Consider the following 26,519-nt stretch of genomic DNA (forward strand, 5'->3'; position numbering starts at 1 on the left):
TGGTCCAAATGCTATCTAAATTCCTCCTCCCAACCATAGCTTTGGGAATCTCCCCAAATGTAATGACTGCAACAGTGAAACACGAAGAACATAGTACAGTTGTGTACACTTACCATAAATGTAGATGTTCGAGTGTATTCACTGTTGCAGTCCTGGTTACTCTCCCTCCAGCCATCTAACTTATTTTGGCTATACCTCTACTTTCCTTTACTATGCTTAAAAGCTTTTTGGTGTATTTGCTTTTTTGTTGGAGGTATATCATTGTACTTTTATATTTAATTGCTTCCCATTAGGGGGGCACCTGACATCTGGGGCAAGAAAAACTAATGTAATGGCATTGGCTGCATGTTTTATACCCCTGACGACCTGACGTCATGGAAGAAGGGACAGCAAATGACGCAGGACCCAAGACTTTGTTAATCAGGCTGACTGAGGGCTACTTGCAAGCAGATAACCCAAATGTAATGACTGCAACAGTGAATATACCTGAACATCTACATTTATGGTAAGTGTACACAACTGTACTTTATGTAGTCTTGATGCATAAACCTCCTTACTTGTTGGTATTCCAGTGACACTTTTAAGGGAATATAGACAGTTGTTCACTTTATATCTAATTATTTTGGTGTAGATCACACTTGGGGGGGTGGGTATCATACCCAGATCTCTTACTAATGTAACACCAATTTTTTTTTGCTTGTTTTACTAGAAACCAGGGTCCACACGAATCTATAGATAAATGTGTGAATGACTTAAGGCATACATCTAAAGACCTGAGTATGGCAATTTTCTTGATGTATTGTTTGAAAGGCAGAACTGTTGAAGTGAGAACCAAACTACTGTCTGAAATGCAACTAACATTTGGAGGAAGCTGTGAATGTGTGTAAGAGTAGCAAAGTTAATCAAAGTTCAAATGACAGCACTTGCTGAAGATTTAGATTTGAGTAAAATTTAAGCTGCAGCAAAAGTCTGTTGATAGATAATTTGTTTGTGTCTTTTGGCTTTTCCCGGTTAAGGGTCGCCACAGCGGAACTCCGGTCCACTAATGATTGGCAGTTGATTTTTACATACCGGCTTGCCAGGCCTGACGCACAACCTTCAAAGAAGGTACACCCATTCACGCATGTCTCCACGCAGAAGACGCTTTAGCTGATAATCGAACCGGACAGCGTCTTACTGTGAGGCGACAACGCTACCGCAGCACCACCACCGTGGGTCCTCTGTTGATAGACAATATGAAGTCAAAAATTTGAAAATGAACTTGCAGTATGGCAGAAAAGGAAGCTTCAGTAATGTATGAGTTTTGAGGACACATTATTTTACAACATTATTGAGCACCATCTTTCTTACTCTAGATGTGGTTACCAGACAGGCAAAAGCTGTGTCTTCTTGCTGTTAACAGGGAGTTAAGCAAATATGGTCAGTTTAATAATTTCATCAAGTGTAGAAGTCTGAGAGAGTTAAAAATGTGTTTCCAAGTAGCTGAAGCCACTAGAACTGGTAACAGTGCAAGTGACAATGTGACCACCATTATAACGAAGTGTGATGCAAACAATAGTCTTGTGAGTGTAGTTGATTTGTGTGTTGCGAAAGTGTGCAAAATTTCTAACTGGGCTCAAAAATGCAGACAATATTTCAGTATAACAATTATTTGACTAAAAAGCTGTGCATAAGTAATACATTTCTCAAGTTTAAGACTGATAGTAGTGCTAAGTGTAACATTGTCACCAAGACTATGTTCAAGCACTTCTGTCTAAAAAAAATCCCTCTCTTTATCTAAAGTCTCTTTACTGACTTATTGCGAACACAAACTCAAGCCACTGGGTCAAATAATATGCCGTTTGTATAAAAAACAAGAATACACTCTGATGCTTCAAGTCATGGCAGTTCAGTAACCTCATATTTTAGCAAATTTTATGTTTGAATTGATGGGCATGACTCACGAGAATTTATAGTGCATGAATGCCTCAACATAACATTAGAGGATACAATATACTCAAGAGACATGGCTCACATAGTCACAACAAAAGTGATTTACACAAAGTCATTGATTTGCATGCTCACAAAAGCAATGATTGATTCACTCATGCAGTAAGTAAAATTACACCTCAGCAAAAGGATGCAGTGTGCAGTGATGTAGGGTCAAAAAGCACAATCTGAAGTTTCTTCGATGAAATAGGCAGACCCAATGTTGTCACAAGGAGTCTATTTGACAGCCTATCTGAGTCTTCAGCATTCAAATGATGATTTAGGGCTTTAAAACTGTATGTGCTGAAAAAGATAATTTTGTCTTCACAGCCCGATTACAAAAAGGTTCCATTGCCTGCTCTGGCTTCTTGCACTCAATGTGATGAAACCCATGATTCACATGGTCTGTTCCTCAAGTCCAACAGGGAGTTTGCTTCTATTCAAATTAGAAAACTCATGTCAGAGAATATACATGAAGTACATCCAGGAAATATTAAATGCAAGGAAAGAGCATGCAATATTGTACTTCAGCAATCTTATGTCAAAAGATACTGAACCAATAGTCAACTGTGATGTGAATAACTTATATCACAAAAACAACTCCAAAAATGGCACGATTCCTCATGAAATTCCATAGATCAATCGTGGTGTAAAACTGCTTCAGATCTGCTTCAGTTTAAAGGCAGCCAGCCCTTACTTGTGTTGATTGTAGGAAGTATGTTCCACAGGTGTGGAGCCTGAGAGGCAAATGGCAGCAGCCCCTAGGAGTCTGTGCACAAAACCTGACAAATCTGGTTGTGGAGTTCTGCACCAGTTACAAACAATCAATGGTGTCAAGAAGTCTCAAGTAAAGGGCACTGCAGTTATCTAGGTGTGACAAGCAACCACAGACAACTACTTGGAAATCAGCTTGAGGCAATAGGTGCCTGGTCTCGGACATGTTCTTTAAATGGAAACACAAAGATTAAACAGCACATACAGTTGGACCTAAACTGTCAGCTAGCAGTTGAGGATCATATTTAAATTATTTAGTTTGCACATTAATTCAAATGTATTACCTCAGTAAATGATCTCATGAGGAATAGGAGGAGCAGAGCATTCTCTAAAGGAAGAGTAAACTGTCATGATCTCAGTTTGGGAGATGTCCAGTTTCAGCACACAGCTGCAGTCATCAAAGGTGACTAGGCTAGGATCACATCAGATGTAGAGGCATGTATACTAATTATACAGGCCATTGTTTGCCGACCCTTAGGGCAATACAGGCCATGCACAGAGAACGTAGTGACCAGACTCATCGAACTAGCCTCTGCATGCAGCAATGGTGGCTTTCAGGCTTACTCACCTTCTGGAGAAGACTTGTCATCACCGGTCTGGAGAGCCTTGGCAACCTTGCCTGGAAAGATTAAACACATGGGTAAAGCTGCAGTAAAAATGTATGCTGCACGGAGAAGGATGTGGGGCTTAAAGGGAGCCATACTGCTGCAGAAGAACAGTTCAAGCTTATCCCACTTAACTGGGGAGCCATGCTGAGTTGCCAGATTACTATTTGCTATCTCAATTAAATGTAGGCATAACCATTTTTAGGCACCACTTAAGCCCTACAGTTGTTGGCAGACCCTCTGATAAAGGAAAGTTCAATTGATGTAAATGGGTAAAAAACTCCACTGACTAACATTGTTACTGATCCTATAAATTTTAAATGCATTTTTTGTATATAAAGTAGTATCAGTTGAACCATGTGTAAAAATAAAGATTAACCTAACAGGTCCCTTGCAGTCAGCTGAAGCAATGGATCAAATGATGTCTGGTTGAATATGGCACAACGAAAGTTGAATTCTATCCATAATAAGGATATTGTAATATAACATACCCCATGCTGTAACCACAGAGCTATTCATATTAAATAAGAGGATTTGTGCAGGTAGGGCATTTGCAACCTGCCAGTTTGGAGTGGGAATATTAATTCCTCATTAAAAGAAATGTGTGTGTTGAAATTCAGTCATGTATTTTAATTGGCTATAGCAGAACCATCTGGATACAAAGTGGCAGATTTTTAACATGCAGTCTTCAGAACTTCAAACACAAAGGTGTGATGGTGTTTTTTTTTTTTACCTATACTAAATCTGACAATGCAGCATATTGGAGAATTCCTCTTAATCTGAGGTACAATAACCTCAGAATTAGTATGTATAAGTAACTGTTCGTGGGGGGAATGGCCCTAGTGTTGATGGGTACAAGGAAAGAAGCTCCCCTGCAAAATGTTTTCCATGTAATTGCAGTGAATTTCAGCATTAATTGATTCTAATTGGTTTTGTGTTTGAAGTTCTGAGGCTCATACTTTCTTTCTAGAACTTCTGTCATGCAGCCAGAAATGTCACTATTAGGACACTGGCTTCCTGGTTGGTTCCAGGTTTGTCTGATTGTTAAAACAAATGGAAAACTCCAGCCAAACCCCACTAGCTGTTATACCCTGTGTTTCTTATGCCTAGTCAAACACTCTGCTTGTGCTGTGCTGACGAGGTCATAACAAGGCCGAAATATGCATATCCACAGCTAGTGGTTTTGGCTTTATTGGCCTGAAATTGTCAATTAAAACAATGAAACAAGTCATGGGCATTCAGAATAGCCAATTAGCTGAAACACCTGATGTTCGTAAGGGTCATTTGCATATATCCCATGTGCCTCCGATACAAGAAGTTTGGGAGGCCACTCTGTGAAAGTCCTAGCTTTGCTGGAGTTTTCATTTTGTTTTTACTGATTGTTTTTTCAGTGACCTTCTCACTTATTGTTTTAGGTTTGCCTGATTAGAAATTTTGGCAAAGTGCTTGTGGCTTTAAACTGGAAACACTGATGCCTTGCCTATGAAAAACAAGTTACTAGCCAGCATGAGTGAGGTTGGTAGGATACAGGATGTGTGCCTTCAGTTTTAGTCCAGGTGCCAGGGAGCTCTCAGGAGTGAGGGAAGGAAGAAAGGAATTGCAGTGGCTGGCTTATTTTGCTTGGGAATGTGTGAGATCATGAAACTAGCAGTCTCCATTGTTTGTACTAAACTTATGAGGAACAGAGGTTCATAGAGATGTAGGCTCTCGCTTTATGTAGAGTGATCCACAAAGAAGTCAGGACCAGCCAATGGAAGGAAAAAGATTGCATATACTTCCTACACTAACTTGTAACATAGGTGGTTCAGTAAATAAACTCTCCAGCCTCACTAGTTTGATGGTTTGAGACCTCAGTGCCTGAAGCCCCTTGCACATAGAACAGGTGAGGCTTCAAGGCCTTTGAAGAGTATAAAGTGTTGCTTAGGACTGAAAGAGAGGGGGCAAAAAGCAATAACAATATGTAAAGTATGTTTAGTGGATTGTGGCTGCAGCATATTATCTGATATTAAATATTCTTTATTTTACAACAGAACCTACAGCTCTCAGTTTTTCAGTACTTCAGGAGGAGCAAGAAGCTCTGAATTTATGTCAGAGGAGAGATACTGATCTCACCCCTGCCAGGACGCAGGATGAAGGGGAGACAGGTTATCGTTGTAGAAGTGAAAAGTCCCTCCATTCTCCTTCCAGTCACTCACATGACATGGACATTACCAAGGATACCAGCATAGCAAATATTGCCTGGATGGTTATTATGGGAGATGGAATCCATAATTTCACAGATGGCTTAGCAATTGGTAAGAAATTCTGACCGCTATCATCACATATGTAATATCTGCCTGTCCATGTATGTCTTTGTGTTATTTGATGCTCTGGATAGTAGCAAATCAGTTTGCATGTCGCTTTTACTTTCATATCTTTGAACACTTTTCCTGTTGACCTTCCTTTTCATTACAGGTTTTTAATCCACAGCCCCACTGCTGTAACAGTCCACCTAGCTGATCTGCTTGTCACCTCTGATCATCAGCTGTTCGTACTTATGCAAGCTTGGGAAGGATTACATTTTTAATGCAAATCTCAATGGAACGGAATGAAAATTCTGAATATTACAAGTGTACAATTTGCACAGAGATAATGAAGGTCTATTTGTTTAGTCCATGGTGGAAGATAAGAATCAAAGCAACAGATGGGGAGCTATGTGTGCACATCTTGGAATTTGCATAAAACTATATTTTGTCTTTTTTTTTGTAAACAAGAAACATCTTTGCCTATGTCATACATGATAATCTAATAATCTTACATTTATATAAATGACAATAAACCATACTGACACAATCTCGGTTACAAACATTATACATTACAAACTATGCCGGCACAACTGTAGCTGCAAACATTATACATCACTTATAATATACTCAGTCACCTTCTCTTAAAACCTTGTTCCTTCTCTGTATGCATTGATCTGACACTTCTCTTTTTTCCTATGTAATTTGCTACTACCCTTTTCTAAAGATCCCAATTCCAGTTGTTTTATCTCTTTTACAATTTTTGTTACTTCTAGTAAAGTTGGTTTAGACTTTCATTTCCATTTTTTATTAATTGTTTTTTTGGCAGCCATCATAATTAGACTCTGCAAGGCCTTACTATCTCTAGGCAATTCCGATTCTGTATCCTAGCTCAAAAAAATAATTTCCTTAGTTACACCAATTTGCTCACCCAACATCACTGACAGAGCAGTCTGCAGGGAATCTTTAAAGTTTGCCAACGCCTTACACTTCCAGATATATATGTTTCCAATTACCTCTTTCTTCACCATCACACATCCAACAGTTGCTGTTTACCTGAAGAGAAATTTTTTGGAGTCTACTTGGGTATACAAATACCTATGTAAACACTTGGATCCTAAATCTTCTAGACTTTGCATATTTAGAAGATACATATATCCCCCATTGTTTCTTTGTGAATTGTTTATCCAGTCTCTCTTCCCAATTTTTTCTAACCTCCTCTGATTTATTCTTATAGTTGTCATGCAATATTTTCTATGCTCTAATAATTATTCCTTTCTTAATGATAACTTCTGTTCTAGATTCTATCAAAAACTTTACCAGTGCTGGTCTTTCATTTAGAACCCCCACACACACACACTATTTCTTTCTCTTTGCCTATACTCTGATATTCATCCTTGAAGAAGGCAATCTGTAACCTGCAGTCCAAATAAGTTTTTGGTGTCTTCTTTCCACCTCTAGTTATTTGTTCCCAATACCTTGGTACCTTTGTTAGTTTTCTCCAATAATTTCCAGCCCCCTCTTGCTTATTGTCTGTATCCCTAATTGGCTTAGTTCTTAGAATACTTTCTGCAGCTTCATGAATATAATAATCTGTATGATTATTGTTATTCTCCTTAAAGGCCTGCATCCAAACTCCCAATCTCTCATTGTTCCGCGAGCACCCCCCCCCCATTTCATCACCACCTGTTTCCACTTTTAATTATAGATTTCTGCTTGTGCTATGTATAGGAGCCTTACTTGTGTTGCTCTGAAATACCCTTTCAAATAGAGTAATCCCAATCTTCCCTGTTCTATTGGAAGAATAAGCTTATTCCACTCAAGTCTTGTTTTCCCCTCCCAGATAAAAGCCTTCATCTCTTTATTAATTGCTATCCACAATTTCTCCCCTGGTTGTTAAAAAATATGCCTGACCTGTGTATAAGACTAAAGGAAGTAAAAACAGTTTAACTGCTTGTATCTTACTAACAATATCCATATAACAGAGCTTCCATTTTCACATTTTTTTTGCTCATCTTTTTTGGTCTCTTCCCACATATCCTTAGCTGCCACACCAGAGTCATTTTAATCCATACTCCTAAGTACTTCCTTTTTGTCATGTCTCCATAAGTATGGATATTTCTGAACCAATTCGTATGTGGGTACATAATTTACAGCTATTGCCTTTGTTTTAGCTTCATTAATGTTGTATCCTAAAAAGATTTGAAACTGTCTCAATATGTTCCACAACTCTGTTATGTCCCTTTCTGGTTTTATCAGGTATATCATAATGTCATCTGCAAACAGAACCAGCTTTTCTTGACTACCATACCAATTGTATCCTTGAATTTCTAGGTCCCTTATTTTCTTTGCCAATGGCTCTAAATATGATGCAAATAACAAAGGGGGAGAGAGGACACCCCTGCCTGGTTTCTCTCCTCAAGCAGAGATTATCAAAGATAACCTGATCCACTTTAATTTTCACCTCCAATCCCTCATATATCCTCCTAACTGACCTTATAATTTTATCAGAGAATGCAAATCCTTCCATTGCTCTGCTCATAAGGTCCAAGCTTACTCTGTCAAAATGCTTCCTCTGCATCAAGACCCACCAACAACAGTTGTCCGCTTTTCCCTTTATTATTTTGCATTATATTTAGAACCACTGACAAAGAAAATAAGGGACTCAGAAATTCAAGGATATAATTGGTATGGTAATCAAGAAAAGCTGGCTTTATTTGCAGGTGATATTATTTTTTACCTGATAAAACAAGAAAAAGACATGGACTTCCAAGATGCTGCATACTGAGTTACAGCTTGTTTCTAGCTCTCCCGGTGTGAAAAACAGAAACTTATCAGAGAAGGCCGGTAGACTTGTGTTTATGGGTACATTTCAGTAACTGGCTAGTAAGTACACTGCCTGGATGCCAGGAATAAAGAAACACAGAAGACATGGAAGAAACACTAAGTAAAGAAAACACTTTCTTTTCTTAATAGTATTGTATTTCCGATGTGTAATGGGGAATGTAAATGGGTGTTGTTTTTCTTTTTCTCCCCTCTTCTCTTTTTCTTCATGTACAATTTTGAGAAATATAGGCAATGCAATGATCAAAAAGCAAAGGGAGTCTGGTTAAAAATGCATGGCAAAATTCAAATTAATGTGCTTTTTTCATTTTTGCATGGGGAAAATGACTGATTAAGGACCTTTGTTTTAAGAGAGAGAGAGAGAGAGAGCAAGCAAATGAAAAAGAATATTGAATAATATGATGCTTTTTTTTCTAGCAGTTGCATGTGAGTATACTAAGTAGCATTTCTGGAGCTGGTCTTCATGTCTCCATGGAGAAAATCTGATCAAGAGAAAGTGGAGACAGTCTAGTGGAAGGGGATTGGCTGAGGCAAAAGAAAAAACAGAGAAATTGGCTAGGACATAATGTTGTGTGAAAACATAATGTTGTGTGAAAACAGTCAGGGGTTTTCCTGATAGTGACAGCATTAAAGATGATGCAAAATCAATTAGACCTGAAGTAAAGTTTTCTCAGTTTAAAATGCATGTGGATATTAATATAAACGGGTCCTTTTGTTTTTTTTATTTTGTTTTTTTTTCTTTTTTATCCTTCTCTCTTTTTCTTTGCAGTGCCTACATTTCTTAATACTGAAGAATGAAAAAAAGAGGAGGGGAGGAGATGGGGGAGAGAGGAAGGGTTTGGTTAAGAAAGTGTGACAAAAGAAAAATCAGTGTGCTTTTTCCCATGCTTGTGACTGGGTTTAAAACCATAGGCATTATTCAGTACCAAATGTATTACAAAGCATGTAAATTAAAAGAATATTGAATATTATAAGTTTTTTTTTCTGATAAACAAGGTCCCCTTAGCAGTTTTGTCTGGTGTGCATGTCACTAGAAGACAATTTGATAGAGAGAAATGGCTTGGAGAAAGTGCTTACTGAAAGCATTCAAGTGTTTTCTCAACTGGGAAAGCTATAAAGACATGCAAAATCAAATAATACTTACTAGTAGCACAGGATGTACCATGCTTCTTAGCATGACTAACCTTTCTTTTTGGTTAACTTTAGTCTGTCTGTGTAGCTATCAACTTAGAACTTATGTTCTTATTAGGAAGCAAAACGTCAATATTTGAAAATGTACGCAGTTTAGTGTGTTATTAAGTTAATAGGTTTTAGGTAGTTTTTTTGGGGGGGGTGTTTGTTCTGTTTCAGGGCTTTCAAAAAAAAGTTATGTAAGATGTGGCATAGGCACAAGTGGATATGACAAGAAACAACTGTATAAAAGACCAACCTGCCGAACAGTATATACATATAACATAAAAGATGGAACTAGACATTTAACCAAAAAGCAGTTACACATAAAAGGTGGTAATAATAACTGTATAAAAAATTATGCTGTCTGTAATGTCTTTCAGTCTGAATGGTCTTACAGATGAACATAAAAAGAGTAGTGAATTATATTAAAAAACTGAGAGTGTAAATGGCTATGGTACAGAAGACACACCTGTAAAGAACTGAACATGTGAATTTGATAAGGAAATATTTTGGGATGGTTATTCAGCAGAATATCTGGGGTAAAGGAAAAGAGGAGTACTTGTATTAATTGCAAGAGGAGCTCCAATAGTGATAGAAGAGGGGGAAAAAGATAATGGAAGATGTATAGTACTAAGGGGCAACTGGCTAGGGAGGAGGATTACACTGGCATGCATTTGCACACCCTAAAACTGCTATAATGGAGTTTAAGAAAATTCTGGAAGAAATAATTATCTTTCAGCAAGGAATATTATAGGTGGAGACTGGAATTTGGTTTGCAACAGTGACGATGTGTCTGGGGGCCTAGAAGGGAAAATATAACAGAGGAGGTTAGATTTTTGAAGAAATTTATGAAAATATTTGGCATGGAAGATCTAAATTCAGTACTAGGAGTTTGGAGTTATTTTACATATTACTCACCAAGATACAAAAACTGGGCTAGGCTAGATAGATTTTATGTATCACAAGAACATGTGCACTTAACTGAACTTCTTGAAATGTACCCAATAACTATTTCAGATGATGTGCCAATAATAGCTAAAATAAAAATGCAAGGTAATGAAATAAAAATCAGACACTGGTGCTTTCCTGCCTATATTGGTTGAAAAGAGAGGAATTCAAGGAATGGGTTTTGGAATTAATTCAGCAACTACTACAGAAGATAGAATTTTCTTCTGAAAACAGCTAGGGACTAGGATAAAATTTAAAGTGGCATTTAAAACTATGGTGGAAATAAAAGAAAGGGAGATCTGGTTAAACAGTAACAAGGATTGACAAATGTTAATGTATTGCAAAATAGGGAGACTCTCTCAGAACGAGAAAAGGAGCAACTGCAGAAAACTAAACAGAAAATAAGGGATTACTTCGATATGCATGAGTTTAGAAAGATTGCCATTAAGCAACTGTTTTTTAATAATAATTCAAGAGCACAAAAACGTTTAGCACAACTCAGGCAACAGAAAGTGGAAAAGTCTGTCACCGAGCTTAGAGAGCCTATAACAAGAAAGATAACAAGAGACCCTGTAGAAGTATTAGAAATGTCTTGGAATTTTTAGGAAATTTTGTATAAAGTAGAGAAATATGGAACACAAGAAAAGGTACAAATGGAAATGTTTATGGAAGAATTAAATATTCCCAGGTTAGAAGTAGATGAGGCTCACTTACTAGCAGTTAGGTAGGAAGGGATGAGATAAAAATGGCTATGTATAACCAATCTACTGGAAAGTCCCCAGGAATAGATGGTATTCCTGTGGAGGTTTGGAAGTTAGGAGGGAAAAAACTGATAAGGATCTGGAATGTTTTGTTTAACAGTATTTTAAGTGGAGGAGAAGTACCAGCATCCTGGAAAAAAGGCGGTGGTAATGATAATACCTAAAGAGGGTAAAGATCTATCAGATCCAGCTTCATACATGCCCATTTCAATACTAAACCATGATTATAAGGTGTTCATGTCTATAATGGCTAAAATAATGGTAAACGTGATTCCAACACTGATAGATATGAATCAATGTGGTTTTGTGGAGAGGAGGCAAACATTTGACAATATTAACTGAACATTGATGATCCATAGAGAAGCAGAGTGTAAGAAAATACCACTTTTATTGGTGGGTCTTGATGCAGAGAAAGCATTTGATAGAGTAGACTGGGAGTTCATGAGCAGGGCAATGAAAGCATCTGCTTTCCCTGATACAATTATAAGGTTGATTTAGAAGAATATATGAGGGATCTGAGATGCTAATTAAGGATTGTGGGGTCCTCTCTGGTAATTTCTGCTTGAGTAGAGGAACCAGGCAGGGTTGTCTGCTTTCCCCTTTGTTGTTTGCATTATATTTAGAACCACTGGCAAAGAAAATAAGGTTTTCGGAAATTCAAGGATATAATTGGCATGGTAGTCAGGAAAATCTGGCTGTATTTGCAGATATTATTTTATACATGACAAAACCAGAAAGGGACATTACAGTGTTGTGTAACATTTTAAGACAGCTTTAAATCTTGTCAGGATACAAAGTTAATGAAGCTAAAACAAAGGCAATAGTGGTAAATTATGTACCCACACAATATTCAAAGAGAAAGAAGTAGAGGGGCTCCTGAATGAAAGACCAGCACTGGTAGAGTTTGTAATAGAATCTAGAACAGAAGCTGCCATTAAAGGAATAATTAGTAAAGCATATAAAACACTGCATGATAATTATAAGAAACTATCAGAGGAGCTTAGAAAGGACTGGGAGGAGAGATTGGTTAAGCAATTCACAAACAGAGAATGGGAGGATATATATGTATATCTCCTAAATATGCAACAAACTCTAGACGTTTAGGATCTTTGCCTGGAAGTGCTTACATAGGTATTTTTATACCCCAAGTAGACTCCAAAGAATTTTTCCTCAGGTGGCTTGCAAGTGCTGGAGGTGAGACGGGCAAGAAAGAGGTGGCTGGGAACATATTTTTGGGGAGTGTAATGAGCTGGCAGACTTTAGGGATTCCCTGCAGACTGCTCTGTCAGAGATGCTGGGTGAGCAGATTAGATTGACTTGGGAGATGATTTTTTTGAGTTATGATACAGAATCAGAATTGCCTAGACATAGTAAACCCTTGCTGAGTCTAATTATGGTGGCTAGCAAAAAAGCAATTGCTAGAAAATGGAAATCAAAGTCTAGTCCAACTTTACTAGACGTAGTGAATATAGTAACAGAAATAAAACAACTGGAATTGGGATCTTTAGAAAAGGGAGGGAGCAAACTACATAGGAAAAATGGGAATTATGGGAAGAGTATATGCAGAGCAGGAACAAGGTTTAAGAGGCAGGATTTGAATGAGCCATATAATGCTTAACTGACAATGACTAGATAGATAATAAGTGATGGATAATGTTTGCAACTGCACTTGTTTCAATGGTGTCTGTGACGTATACTGTTTGCAACTAAAGGGGTGCCATGTTTGTTTTTTATTTGTATAAATGTAAGATTGCCTATGTCGTGTGAAAATTTAATAAAGATGTGTTTTTTTTCAACAAATAGAAAAAGACATTACAGTGTTGTGGAACATTCTGAGGCGGTTTCAGATATTTTCAGGATACAAAATTAAGGAAGCTAAATCAAAGGTAATAGTGGTAAATTATATACCCACACATGAACTGGTTCAGGAATACCAGTATTTATAGGGACATGATAAAATTAATAAAACACAAATGGACAACGGGAAGAAAGAACTGATAAATGAAAAAAGTATTCCTGTAACAGACTCAATGAAGGCTGTCCCAAAAATGTCACCAAAGTGCCAGTTCAACAAATCAGACTCTTCAGTCCAAAGATATATTTCCACAAGATTTAATGAACGAAAAACATAGAGCATAGGTTAAGCGCTTTCATTTCCAAAAAACGGAAACTTCTTCAGAACAACGCAACATCCTGTAACACACATATATATATCGTCAATTAAATTAGTTAATTGATTTATATCCAATTAATATAAAATGACATGATAAAATTAAATATTTAGGAGTATAGATTAAAAATGATTCTAGTGTGGCAGCTAAGGAAATGTGGGAAGAGACCAATAAAAGATAATAACAAAAACTGAGAAAATGGAAACTTTGTTATATGGATATATATAGTAAGATACAAGCAGTTAAGATGTTTTTACTCCCTTTAGTCTTGTACACAAGTCAGGCATATTTTTATCAACCAGAGGAGACGTTGTGGGTAGCAATTAATAAAGAGCTGAAGAACTTTATCTGGGAGAGAAAGACAACAAGAGTCAAGTGGGATAAGATGATTCTCCCAGTAGAACAGGGTGGATTGGGATTACCCAATCTGAAGGAGTATTTCAGAGCTACACAGTTAAGACTCCTATACATAGTACAAGCAGAAAACTATAATTCAAAATGGAAAGGGATGATGATGTAACACGGGGGAAGCTCAAGAAACAAGGAGAGATTGGGATTTTGGATGCAGGCCTTTAACGAGAACAATAATAATCATGCAGAATATTATATCTATAAAGTAGTATAAAGTATTTTAAGAGCTAAACCAACATGGGAATGGAAAAAGGAGATTCTGCTGCTAGGGATGACAGCAATTAGGGATACAGACAGTAAGCAAGAGGGGGGTGATACGTATCAGAGAAAACTGGCAAAGGAACCAAGGCATTGGGAGCAAATAGAATGGGAAGACGTCAAGAATTTATTTGGACTGCAGGTTAGAGATTGCCTTTCCTATCAGAGATTGATATCAGAGTATAGGCAAAGAGAAAGAAATAGGGGGGGGTCCTAAATGAATGACCAGCATTGGTAGAGTTTTTAATGGAATCTAGAACAGAAGCTGCCATTAAAAAAGGAACAATTAGTAGAACGTATAAGATATTGCATGATAACTATAAGAATCAATCAGGGGAGGTTAGAAAGGATTGGGAAGGGAGATAGGATAAACAATTCACAAAGAAACAATGGGAGGATATATGTATGTCTAACAAGTACGCAACAAAATCTAGAAGATTTAGGAGGTTTGCCTGGAAATGTTTACATAGATATTTTTATACCCCAGGTAGACTCCAGAGAATTTTTCCTCAGGTAGACAGTAAATGTTGGAGGTGTGAAGGGGAAGAAAGAGGTAATTGGGAACATATTTTTGGGAGTGCTGTGAGTTGACAGACGTTAAGGATTCCCTGTGGGATGCACTGTTGGAGATGCTTGGTGGGCAGATTGGTCTGACAAGGGAGATGATTTTTCTGAGCTATGACACAATAGGAATTGCCTAAACATGGTAAGGCCTTGCTGTGTCAATAAATTGTCAAACCAACTATTCTGGAAGTAGCGAATATAGTAATAGAGATAAAAAAACTGGAATTGAGATCTTTAGAAAAGGGTAGGAGCAGACTACAGATGAAAAAATGGGGACTGTAGGAACAATACATACAAAGGAGGAATGAGGCCTAAAAGGCAGCAGGACTTATGTGAGTTATACAATGTTTGAGTGAGAAAGATTGGGTAGATTGTAAGTGCTGTATGTTTGCAACCGGAATTGTCACTTTGGTTTGTGATCTAAAATGCTTGCGACTAGGATTGTGTTGGTGTGGTGTATTTTCATTTATATAAATGTATGATTACCTGTGTAGTAAGTGATGGTTTAATGAAGCTGTTTTTTGTTTTAAAAAAAAGCAAGAATTGAATAATTTATGTAGTACTGCTTAGGTTGTATGATACATAGCAATATATGTGAAGTATAATATTTATGTTAATATAGTTTGATTACTTTTACATGAATATAAATTTGCGTAAGTCACAAGTAATAATTCAATAAAGTTGTTTGAAAAAAAAAGGACCCACCAACAACAGTGGTATTATTCTTACATTCTTCTTCCCTCTGAATCATCAGTGCTCTGTTAATGTTGTTCCTTACTTACCTCCACAAAACCACACTAATACATATCTATCAATTTTGGCATCATATTTGTCATTCTTTTAACCTTTATAGACATAAACACTTTATAGTCATGGTTTAGTATTAAAATGGGCCTGTATGAAGCTGAATCTGACTGATCTTTACCCTCTTTAGGTGTTACAGCTAGCACCACTTTCTTCCAGGATATTGGTGGTATTTCTCTTAAAATACCATTAAAACCTTCCAGATCTTTATCAGTTTTGCCCCCCCCCCCTAGCCTCCAAACCTACACAGGAATACCATAGTTTCCTGGGGACTTTCCTGTAGATTGGTTATACATCACAATTTTTATCTCATCTCCTCCTATCCTAACTGTTAGTAATTGAGATTCCTCTACCTCTAACCTTGGCATATTTAATTATTCCATAAGCATTCCATGTGTACTTTTTTATCATTTCCATATTTCCTGTTTTACAGACTTCCATAGAATTTCCAAAATATTTCTAATACTTTTACAGGATCCTTTCTTAACTTCCTTGTTACAGGCTCCCTAAACTTGGTGACAGACATTCTACTTTCTATTGCCTAAGTCATTGTGCTAAAAGTTTTTGTCTGCTAGAGTTATCAAAAAACAGTTGCATAACCGCAATCTCTCCAAACTCATGCATATTATCGAGGTAATCCTTTATTTTCTGTTTAACATTCTATAGATGCTCCTCCTCTTGTTCTGTGAGATTCACCCCATTTTGCAGTACTTTAACATTTGCCAGTCCCTCAACCTAATTCTTGTTACTTAATCATATCTCCCTTTCTTTTACTTCCACCCTATTTTTAAACTCCGCGTTAATTTTAGCCCACTCTCTAGCTATATTTTCAGAATAAATTTCTATCTTCTCTAATAGCTTCTGAATAATTTCCACTACCCGTTCCTTAAATTCCTCTCTCTTCAACAGATAGGTGGGAAAATGCCAGTATCTCATTTTTATTTCAGTTATTACTGGCGCATGATCTGTAATAGTTATTGGGTGTGTATCGAGATCTTCAGTTAAATGCACATGTTCCTGTGAAATGTGAATTCTGTCTAGCCTATCCCAGTTTTTGTATCTTTGGGAATAATATGTAAATTCACTCTGAACTCCTAGTACTGAATTCACACCTTCCATGCAAAATATGTTCATAAATATCTTTAAAAATCTACCCTCCTTTGTTATATTTTCCCTTCTGGACCCCCAGACACATCATCTTGGTTGCAAATCAAATTCCAGTACCCACCTATAGGTAATATTCCTTGATGAAAGCTCATTTTTTTTCTCCAAGAATTTTCTTAAGCTCCATTATAGCAGTTTTTGGTGGAGTATAAATACATTCCACTGTAATCCTCCTCCCTGCGCACTAGCCCCCTAGTACTACAGATCTACCATCATTATCTTTTTATCCTCTTCTATTACTATTGGAGCTCCTCATGCAATTAATATAATTACTCCTCTCTTCTTTTGCCCCAGGTATTCCGCTGAATAACCATCCTGAAAACCTTTATCAAATTCACATGTTCCTTTCTTTCCAAGTGTGTCTGTCTACTGTAGCATAGCTATTTGCAGTCAACATTTTTTAATATAGTTCACTACTCTTTCTTATTTTTGTATTTATCTGTGAGACCATTAATGTTTAAAGACATTATAGAAAGCATCATATTCTTGAGAAATTATTATTCCCACCTTTTATGTAAAACAGCTTTTTTGTTAAATGTCTAGTTCCAGCTCTTGTGTTACGTGCATGTAGTGTTTGGCATGTCGATCTTTTATACAGTTGTTTCTTTTCATCCCTATTTGAGCCTATGTTACATCTTACAGAACTTTTTGTTTTATTGAAAACCATCGAACAAAAATACAAACACACACACCCAATACCTCCCTAAAACCTATTAACTTAATAACACACAAAAATGTGTACATCTTCAGATATTGAAATTTTACCCCCCAATAGGAACAAATGTTCAAAATTGACAGCAACACACAAAAAAGATTATCCATGCTAAGATACATGCTACAGCCTGTGGTTCTATTAAGTGTTGTCTGGTTTTGTCTTGTCTTTACAGCTCTATCAGCTGGGAAAAAACTTGAATGCTTTCAGAAAACATTTTCTCCAAGCCATTTTTCCTTATCAGATTATCTTCTGGAGACATGAGAACTAGACACAAAACTGTTTACTAGAAAAAAGCCTTATAATAATCAAGATTGTTTTTCATTTACTTGCTTTCTCTTAAAATGTGTTACTAGATTAAGCTAATGGCCTTAACCCAGTCATTGCCCTATGCAAGAATGAGAAAAGGCACATTAATTTTTCTTTTGTCATGGTCTTTTAACACAATCTTTTTTTTTTTTACATTGCAGTGCCTACATTTCTTAAAACTGAACAAGGAGAAAGAAAGAAGGGAGAAAGAAAAACAGTAGCACCTGTTCACATTAGTTTCCCCATTACACTTAAAAATAACTGAAAAAAGAATAGTTTTGTAAGAACTTACCATAACCTTAGATGTCCTTCTCTTCTATGTTACAGTATTCATAACAGTAGGGAGTTGCTTGCAGTGCCACCATCTGGCCAGTATACCAGAGTCTTTGTTTCAGGAGGGTACGTGTGACGTCTGTTACCAGGGCCATAAACTGACGTTGGGTATAAAAGTGATGTCTGCACGTACCCTCATCAGGATTGCTTTACTGCATACAGTAGTACTTGTGAGGTTTGACCAGGAGGGTCCTAATATGAGACCCTTAGACTTGCATGTAGGCCAGTCCCAGGGCAGTAGGATGGCTGTGTAGGTTGAGACCAGGGGAGATGATGGCAATGTGCCCACAGATGATACATGAGATAGAAGTCAAAAAGAGACAGGGGGTAGGTGGGTGGGACTGAACACTGCAACATAGAAGAGAAGGACATCTAAGGTTATGATAAGTTCTTACGCAACTATTCTATGTCCTTCTATTCTGATGTTGCAGTATTCATAACAGTAGGGAGAGTACCAGAGCTTTAAGTATGAACCTGGGAGGAGGAATGGGTCCTGTGGTCAAGTAGACCCTGTAGGATAATCCTGGCAAATCCTGCTCTAGCACAGGATGCTATACCCAACTTGTAGTTTCTGGTGAAGGTGTGTACTGAGGTCCAAGTAGCTGCTTCTAAAATGGAAGAGGAGTCAACATCTTTTAAAAAGGCAGTAGAGGAAGCAGCTGCTCTGTTAGAATGAGGTTTAATATTACCTTGTAAGGATTTCCCATTGTGGAAGTAGCACAAGGAAATGGACTTAGAGATCCATGAGGCAATGGTTTGCTTAGAGACAGCTTTACCTAGGGCTCTGGGTGGAAGGAAATAAATAACTGATCTGACTTCCTGATATCTTTGGTTTTGTCTAAGTAATATCAAAGTTGTCTGTGTACATCCAGGGAATGTAGGGTCCTTTCTGAGGCATTTTGTGGATGAGGATAAAAAATGGTAGGTTAATGGATTGATTCAATGAGAGTCCATTAACTACCTTGGGCTTGGATCTCTGAGACCCTCCTGGCAGAGGTGAGGGCTACTAGCAAGACTGTTTTCAATGTGCATAGTTTCTGGGGAAACAGAGTGCATGAGTTCAAAGCGGGATGAGGTTAGCTTTTCTAATACAAAGTTTAGGTCCCACGGAGGGGGGATGGGTTTTCGTGGGGGTTTGATGTGGAGACTCCCTTCAGAAAAAGTGTGACTTCCAGTGTGGATGCCAGAGGGGGTGAAATGGGTAGACAGGCAGAAATGGCAGACAAATGGACTTTGATTGAAGAATATGTTAGTCCAGATTGGAGTAGCTCACACAAGTAAGATAGGACCCTTGGTATGGGGGTAGTGAGGGGGTCCTAGTTGTTCCTATGACACCAGTTGGAGAATCTGTGCTACTTAGCTCCATAGTTTCCTAGTGCTAGGTTTTCTGGCCTCCTGCAGAACATTGAGTACATCCTATGAATAAAGGTGTCTGTAAGGGATTAGAATCCTATCACCCATAAAGTCAATTTTAGGTTGTTTACCTGCGGGTGTAGCAGGGATCCCTTGTTCTGTGTGAGTATGCCTAGATGGTGGGGTAACCTGTGGTGATTGCCCTTGGCTAGAGAATGTAGAAGGGGAAACCAATGCTGTCTTGGCTAAAAGGGGGTCACCAGTAGGATATTTGGTTTGTCCTTCTGAATTTTTAGAAGGACTTTTTGAATTAGAGTGAAGGGGGGAAGGTGTACAGGTACACCCCTCCCCCATAGGAAAGAAAAGGTGTCCACTTTCCAAGCTTGTGGCTGTGGGTTCCTTGTGCAGAAGTTGGGCATCTGCCTATTGAGTGAGGCGGCAAAAAGGTCTGCTTGTGAAATACCCGACCTGTGTATCAAGTCTAGGAAAACCTCTCTTTGAAGCATCCATTCGTGAGAGGGGGCAGAGGTTCTGCTGAGTGTGTCTGGCATAACATTCTGTGCTGAGGGACTATACATGGCTAATAAGTGGACCCTGAGAGAAGCGGCTAGATTCCATATTTGGATGGCCAGGCTGTATAGTGTATAGGACCTGGTCCCCCTTGCTTGTTTATGTACCACAGGACAGTCATATTGTCTGCGATTACTTTTAGGATTCCTGGCAGGATAGAGGGCTTGAATGTTAGAAGGGATAACAGCAGTGCCCTCATTTCCTTGATGTTGATGTGGTCCTTTTTCCTTAGAGTAGACCATTTTCCTTGTACTGAGAGGTGCTGTTGGTTTGTTTGTAACACTGCACCCCAGCCCAGATCTGAAGCATCTGTGGATAGCTGTTGTTGGGCTGGAATTTGAATGTGGATCCCTGCATTGGTCTGCATTGCAGAAATCCACCACTGGATCTCCCTTTTTAGCCACAGGAGAAGTGGAAGTGGAGAGTCCAAGGATTGTGAATGTTTGGTCCATATTTTTTTTTTTAACACTCATTGAATTTTGCACATGTGGAGTCTTGCCAAAGGCAGCATGGGTATGAGGGATGCCATGTAGCCTAACACCCTCAGGAATTCCCGAGCTGTCAGGGCATTTTGGGTAAGGATCTGATTGAAGTACAGGCAGAGTTCCTGAGTCCTTTGGTCTAGGATGAAGGCCTTCATGCAGTCTGTGCGGAGTCGCACCCCAGGAAAATCATGTCCTGTGAGGGGATTAGGTGAGATTTTTTTACATTTATCATGAACCCCAGAATTTATCGTGAACCCCAGAAGATTGAGGGTGTTCGACACCTGTTGTAAAGGAAAAAGTTGGAGTTGGTTGTCTTGATGAAAGATGAGTAGGTCATCCAAGTATGGGTATATTTGTGTACCCTGGGTCCTGCAATGAAGGGGGCTAGACACTTTGTAAACACTCTTGGGGCAGTGGAGAGACCAAAAGGCAATGCAGAGAATTGAAAATTACAGGAGCCTACTGAAAATCTGAGGAATTTCCTGTAATCTGGATGAATGGGGATGTGGAGGTAGGCGTCCTTGAGATCTAGAGCTACCATGAATGCCTGTGAAGGGATTGGAGGCAAGAGAAGTGGTAAGGTGATCATTTTGAAACTGGGAATGTGGAGGGAGACGTTTAGAAAGGATAGATCCAGGATAGGTCTCCAAAGACCCTCTTTCCTTAGTACCAAAAACATTATGGAATAAAAACCTGTGTTTCTTTGAGAGGTAGGTATTAGTTCTATAGTGCCTTGATTTAGAAGTTGATGAATGGTGGGTGGGAGCAGGTGGATTTGTTTTGGTGGCTGAGGTATACTTTGGAAAGGTGGGAACATCCACCAAGTCATGTAATATCCTCTCTGGATGATGGAGAGGACCCATTTTTCTGCTGTTACTCTCCGCCAGGAGGGAAGGGAGAGGATGAGGTGAAGGGATAAGGGTGTAGATGGATTCAAGATAGGTGAGCCAGAGTGGAGAGGCCAGGATTGGTCAGGCTGGCTCCAAAAGGATGTGGTAGAGGAGCTGGAGGGAAATCTGGGAGTAGAAGTCTTCCTCAGTGGTCTATGTCCCTTTGATTGTGGTACTGAATGAAAAGATTGCCTTCTAACAAAGGAACGCTTCTGAGGGTAATTCCTATGATATCGAGGAATGGGGACACCAGAAGGTGTTTGAGGTTCTGTAATTCTTTAAACTTCTCTTGGAGGGATTTGTGAAGCTCAGCAGAAGCTTGCCCAAAAAGATCCTTATTGTCTAAGGGTGCATCCAGTAGTTTAGTTTGAACATCCATGGGGAGGGGCTGTAGCCTTACCCAGGAGTAACGTTGAAGTACTGATCCAGAAGCTGCAGCTTTGGATGAAGCTTCCACAGCATCATAACTGCACTTAATAGAGTGCCTGGTCACTTGGCATGCTGTGGAGAGGAGTGAACTTGATTGTGCTGTGATAGGGGAATTCTGAACCTCAGACAGAAGGGTGTAGAGGTTTTAGAAATGGTATCTAGGACATACCTTGCCATGTGACTTTGGTAGTTCAAGGCCCTAATGGCCAGAGTGGAGATGGTATATATCTTTTTCCCTGTCCTAGCCATAAATTTACTGTCTGTATCAGTTGGGTAAAGAACAGTAGAAGGTAGTTGTCTGGATGTCTTATCTGCAGAAACAGCTATAACAGCTGGGTCTGCTGGTGGGTGCCTGAAAATAAACTGTGTGTCTTGGTGGTCCCTATAAAATCGATCAGGTCATTTAGCTTCTGGGGGTTGGGAGTCAGGAGACTGTGAAACAACCGGGAAGGCATCCTGAAAAGCAGGCAGTAAGGGAGGCACAGCTAAGGGAGATGGTTGCTCCATTTGCAAAAGGTCAAAGTACCTTTTCTTGGAGTCTGAAACCTCAGAGGCCTACCACTTAAAATGTTCCCTCATGAGGGAGACAGTATCTCCAAAGCTGAATTCTTCTCCTAGGGATTCAGGAGAAATAGAGTCCTCCTCTTCTGGAGTAATGAATTCCTTGGGGGATTCAATTTGTGTTTCATAGGAGAAGGACTCCTCAGAAGAGGAATAATCTTCCTCAGACGCATGGAGGGGTGGTTGAGACATGAGAGTAGGGGGGGGGGACTGCTATGTTTGTAATGCCTGAAATGCCTTAAACAGACTTTGAGAGAAAGATTCCCAACCAGGCACGTGTGGAGGCTGAGTGCTTGTTTTTTTTGTTTCCTTTTCAAGGAGGTTGTAGGAGCAGTCAGAAGAGAAGCGGACGTCGGCCTAGCATGAATTGGAGGAGGATGGGCTTTCGAAAATGTAAGCTGCGGTTCCCCTCTGCCATCAGATTCTGATGGCTGAATTACCTCAGTGGATGTACCTTCAGCATCCCACACCCCGGCTTCAGTTAAAGTTCCCGGGCCTGTTTTGGTAACAGTCATCTGAACAGACTCAGGGTCTTCAATCGCCTCTAGAGCCTGCTCGGATGCCTGAGGTGTGGCCTGGGTTTCCGGCCTAACTATTTTCGCCTTCTTCCGAGGCGGCTTGTCGGAAGGGCCTACTCCTCCCTCCATGCCTAACGTCAAGTGCCAGAGTCTTTGGTACTCAATATATAGATTGAAAGCTGCTAATCGGCTATGTAGAGTCTTGGGGACGAACAACTTACAAATTGAACAGGATGTATGGTCGTGGGCCTTGTCTAGACAAAAAACACACTTATCGTGTGTGTCCTTGTGAGGAATTTGTCTCCCACAAGCACACTTTCCTAGCTGACATGCAAGTCTAAACAGTAAGCAAATTATGCAAGAAAACCACACAGGGCACTTATCTGTAATGGTCAAAAGTGGTCGTCTGGTCTTTTATGATCTGGAATTCGGTCATCTGAAGAAACACGATGCAGAAGTGGAACTGGCAAATGGGTGTCCGATCACTGCGTCAGAAAAATTCAGATGAGGGTACGTGCAGACGTCACTTTTATACCTAATGTCGGTTTATGGCATTGGTAACAGATGTCACACGTACCCTCCTGAAACAAAGACTTTGGTATACTGGCTGGACACTAGCACTGCAAGCAGCAACTCCCTACTGTTATGAATACTGCAACATCAGGATAGAAGGACATCTTTACTTTATAACATGGAAAGAAAATCATGCACTATTTAAATAGTACTATTAAGAAAAAAAATAGTTTTGCTTACAAGTTAATTTTCTCCCTACTCTTTCCCTCTCCTGAGTATTTTTCAGAGGATTAATGACCTGAAGTAGGGCATATCCTTTAGAGTCCCCTAGAAGTTTAACAAAATCCAAAAATGTCAAATATTTTCATGTTCTGTCATATTTCACAAATATAATTATTGCTTTGTAATCCCACATTTGTCCAAGTTATTGATTTTATTCTCTAAATGTTAATGACATGAAGTAGGGCATATGCTTTAGAGTCCCCTACAAGTTTAACAAAGTCCAAGAAAGTCCAGTATTTCCAGATTTATTTGTTCTATTCTTGTTCATCTCCATCTCTCAAACCCTGTCTTTCTTGTGTTTTTCCCTCTCTCAAGTATTTTCCATTGAAACACTGGAAAAGGTTTCACTGGCACAGTCTCTCTGTTTTTTATTACTAGATGCACAAGAAGCAGAATTGCATGTTTCCCCAGCTCACTTTTTGTTGTACAAGCTTTTGTATTTCTTCCTTAGCATGTACTTCATCAAAAAATGATTTTGTTCCTACAGGGAAAAATATTTTGAAGATAGCTGGGTACAGCAATTTGAATCTCATACCTGCTTCTTGACATTCCCTGAGTAATGGAATAAATTTACTTCTCTGCCTTGTGTACAATAAGTAGTCATTTTCCACAAACACTCTGCTGTCTCCCACTTTTAGTACTCTGTCCTTCTGCCACAGTTTTGTCAGAACCAATTATTTCTGCTGGTAAGATTACATCTTTACTATTAAAGGCCTAGGTTGTTTTCTCATAGTCAGGTTTGGAGCATACACAAGATGTGCCCTTTCAGTTAACAATTTCTGTTGTGTAATACCAGTCCAGTTGCTTATTTGTGCTTTCATACAATCAATACAGTCTGTTCCTTCCAGCTTCTTTGGTACAAGGAAAATCTCAGGTTTTCCCTACACGTTCTGTCTTCTAATTCTATTATTTTTTTGAAACATCTAATCTTGTGCGGTCTCATGTTCAGCCAGTCCTTTTTCCTCACTTTGACCTCTGAGTTTTGCAGTTTTATCACTTTATCTGAATATCTGTTTAAAACCTCTTCCATTTGTTCCACCCTTTTATTGTTTGAGTTGATATACTCCATCAGTCTTTCATTTATTTTACTCAAGTTACTGGAAGTCATGTCTGGAGCTTGCACTGTTTTTTTGCTGAACATTTACAGTACTTTTCCCAGTCAGTGTTTTGTCACCTTTTGTAGCTGGTTTTCCTTCAGGTCCTCTGTCTGTGCACTTGCTAGCCAGTTACTGAAATTTACCTAGAAATTTAGGTTCACTGGCTTTCTCTGGTAGGTTTCTGTTTTCACACTGGGAGAGCTAGAATTAAGCTGTTACTCAATGTGCTGTCATCTTGAAAGTCCTCTATGTCTTATCTTCTGAGACTAATGTGAAATGTTTGTTGCCTCAGTAATGATTGCCCTCTGCTATCTGTCATTACATTAGTAATTTGTAAGTTAGTTACAGCCCCCAAAGCCTGCAGTTTTACTGTGGGAGTAATTTACTGACACTGTATACTATGGGGTTCCATGAAACTGCATCCATTTGGAATCCTTCTCCAGAAACTATGATAAATGAAAGCACAGCCAAAAGGGGTACCCCTACAACAAATGTAATAAAAAAATAAACATACATAAACATACATCTTACACCCAGTCTATCTGAACAGTAGATGGATTTCTGTATATAGTGCCAGTGATCACTTAGTGCAAAGATGACCCATTGTAGGTGACGGTTTCTCTCATGAAGCGACACATACCTATCTTTTGAAGCAGGCAGATGCATGTTACTATTGTTAGTGTAACTTTTGTTTAAGCAGATTTCAACAAAAATTAGAATATTTAAATTTCTTAGATCCTGTGTCTAGTACATGTAATCCCTTATATTCCCCTGGTCTGGTCAGCCAGACAGCCAGAAAGCAGATAGAAACAGAAAAAGGGAACATCACATCCAGAATCACATCCAGACATTTAGAAAAGCAGTTGCACAAAAAAAAAAAAGAACAGAAAAATATGTACATTTCTACCCACTGTATATTTTATTTGGGGCGTTAATCTGGGTTTAATTGTATAGCATATGGTGGAAGATATTTTCCTATGTCAGTGGTAACTTGATGATGTTGGAAGGCACCTGCTGCTAATGACAGGATTCATTTAGCATCATGGAGGATTAGTAAGGAGAGAGAGGCTGTTGCCCAGCTCTCATTTCATCTTTCTATATGTTCTTTTTTGCCCCCATTACCTGCCAACCGTCAGGACCCTCACAATGAGAGACAAAGTCGGTACATTAGTTACCTGTGGAGGGCAAGAGCCAACTGACAAAATGTATACCTCCTTAGGGCATGAACCAGTCATAGGAGACCATCATACAGGTAGAAATCAGGGCTTTTTCCTATGCTTCGACCCACAGTTGCCATGACTGGCTCTGCCTGTAGTGATGGCCCCAGTACATGCACACTACCATGTGTGGCCGCCTCTGGCTGCAGCATGTGTTGCTTAATGTGCACGCTATATACCAATACCTGTTAGTGCACTGGCAGTACACCTAGCTTCTACTGGACATTAGCACAGTGGCAGACCTAGTTGTCCCCCTTCCCCCTGGATGAGAAAACTAGCATCAGACACTCAGTTCCTCCTCTTTCTCGACCAGCTGCTCCAGTGCCTATGGCAGTAACTGAACTTGGATCATATTTATGGTTTTATCTCTCTTTGCCATGGATCCAGGTCAGCTCTTGTCTCCTTTGAGTGGTTTATGGGACTATCTGATATTTAACTACTCCTGTTGGAGGCTAGAGACCAAAAGGTTGAGACATTAGACTTGACAATATATGCAGCAAGCATCCACCTTCTTTGTTCCTAT

At 39.0% G+C, this 26,519-nt stretch overlaps 1 protein-coding gene across 1 annotated transcript in view; it reads left to right on the forward strand.

Moving 5' to 3' along the window:
- The window catches only part of SLC39A5 (solute carrier family 39 member 5), a 411,070-nt gene that overhangs the window by 268,258 nt on the left and 116,293 nt on the right, over window positions 1-26,519 (forward strand). Inside the window, exon 8 of the mRNA XM_044083712.1 lies at window positions 5,378-5,641. Within this exon, the coding sequence (XP_043939647.1) occupies window positions 5,378-5,641 (264 nt within the window). The remainder of the gene's footprint in view (window positions 1-5,377; window positions 5,642-26,519) is intronic.

This window comes from Protopterus annectens, chromosome 9.part0 (assembly GCF_019279795.1).
Source record: "Protopterus annectens isolate FY-2018-M chromosome 9.part0, PAN1.0, whole genome shotgun sequence".
Lineage (NCBI taxonomy): Eukaryota > Metazoa > Chordata > Ceratodontiformes > Protopteridae > Protopterus > Protopterus annectens.